This window comes from Lolium rigidum, chromosome 3 (genome assembly GCF_022539505.1).
Source record: "Lolium rigidum isolate FL_2022 chromosome 3, APGP_CSIRO_Lrig_0.1, whole genome shotgun sequence".
NCBI lineage: Eukaryota > Viridiplantae > Streptophyta > Magnoliopsida > Poales > Poaceae > Lolium > Lolium rigidum.
Window position 1 is genome coordinate 343,036,246 of NC_061510.1, and position 1,953 is coordinate 343,038,198.

The window sequence follows — 1,953 nt, forward strand, 5'->3', positions numbered from 1 at the left end:
TTTCCAAAAAAATCCTGGAATCAGTTTCCTAAAGAGTCAAAATGAAGCAAATAATAACAAGGACTCCACGTAATTGGCAGAAGAAATTAGATCTGGCGTGATATATGCGCCACTAATTAGGAAACAAAATCGTATCCGGATGTAATACCTGTTTTAGCGGTACATCGGACGCTTTAGAGTTGAGATAGAACCGATCCTACGATGCTAGAGTCCCGATCGGAAACAAACAAAATATCTGCATCCGATTACTAGTCTTTTTTGTTTCTGAGGGGAAAATCCTTCTACTTAAGCCATCGGGGACCCGGGTCCTCTGCCTTCAGAAAATCAGAAGTCTCTGTCGTCCGCAGCCGCCTCGCTAGGATTTCGTTTGTCCCCAAATCGCCCCCAAATCCGCCGCCGATCCCCAACCTCAACCCACCACCCATGGCGGCCGAGGACAAGAAGATCACGCTCAAGTCCTCGGACGGCGAGCAGTTCGAGGTGGACGAGGCGGTGGCGATGGAGTCGCAGACGATCCGCCACATGATCGAGGACGACTGCGCCGACAACGGCATCCCCCTCCCCAACGTCAACGCCAAGATCCTCTCCAAGATCATCGAGTACTGCAGCAAGCACGTCCAGGCGGCCGACGGCGCCGCGGCGGCGGACGGAGCTCCCGCCCCGCCCCCCGCCGAGGACCTCAAGAACTGGGACGCCGAGTTCGTCAAGGTCGACCAGGCCACGCTCTTCGACCTCATCCTCGCTGCCAACTACCTCAACATCAAGGGCCTGCTCGACCTCACCTGCCAGACCGTCGCCGACATGATCAAGGGCAAGACACCCGAGGAGATCCGCAAGACATTCAACATCAAGAACGACTTCACCGCAGAGGAGGAGGAGGAGATCCGCAGGGAGAACCAGTGGGCCTTCGAGTAAATCTGCACCCTGCCGCGTTTACTCGTCGTTTCAACGCTACTTTTATCTCCACATCGCCCCGGTGAACCTGTAAAGTTACATAGTATTCAATTCACTAGTTAGTTGGATCGAAAGATTTGTAAAGTGACATCAATTTTGATCGTTGGTGGTTGATAGTGTAATCATTCTGTCAGCACTTCTTCATTCGTTTTGGTTTGTTTTAATTTTATGTTGCCTATTCTTGATTCTTTTAGAATGGCACACCTTAATTTCATTCAAGAAATTGCATAGACGTATGACTGGTGCTAACCACATATTTTAGAAGATATTTTGCTCCGTGAAGGTGTGAATTTTTTTTGTTTTTGTTTTTTTGTTTTTTTGAGATTGAAAGCTGCGATTTCATTACTCAGAACACAGATCCAGAACAAGTCTATTACAAATGCAATCAGGCGCAACACCACGCCAACGCCTATCTAGTTTATTGTCGCAGCCTTTCTTCGCCATTCTATGCGCCGCATCATTTGCCGACCGTCGCACCGCTCGCACCGTTGATCTCGCAAAACTTCGCAGAAGGGCCTTTATTTCCATCACCAGCGGACCATGGAGTGATAGGTCCTGCCCTTCTTTGCTTAGTTTCGCCGCCACCACGGTACTGTCCGTCTCCAGGATAACCCGATCATGATGTTCGTCCCTCGCCAGTAAGATCCCTTGCTTGCACGCCAGTAGCTCGGCGCCTTCCGCATCGGCAACATGAGGGAAAAAACAACAAGCTCCAGCGATGAAGCCTCTGTCGTGGTCGCGTATCACCGCGCCACCGCCACCCCAGTTCTCCGAATGCTTGAAAGCGCCGTCGATATTAACCTTTATCCAGCCCATAGGCGGCGGGAACCGAGTGTTCCGTCACTTTGGTTTTTACCACGGTTCCGCCATGGATACTTACCCATTCCTCCACACCAGCAACGGATCTTAAAGCAATACGATTAGGGTCCTCCATATTCCTGGACTCCACGACATCATTCCTCGCTAGCCATAGGTTGTAAACCAACATCAAAAACCATG

At 50.4% G+C, this 1,953-nt stretch overlaps 1 protein-coding gene across 1 annotated transcript; it reads left to right on the forward strand.

Annotated features, from left to right (window-relative positions):
* Positions 1–284: 284 nt before the first annotated feature.
* LOC124700174 (SKP1-like protein 1) lies at positions 285–933 on the forward strand. The gene has a single exon (XM_047232340.1). It carries the CDS (start codon positions 424–426, stop codon positions 913–915), a length of 492 nt encoding a protein of 163 aa, XP_047088296.1. The 5' UTR covers positions 285–423; the 3' UTR covers positions 916–933.
* The last annotated feature ends 1,020 nt before the right edge of the window (positions 934–1,953 follow it).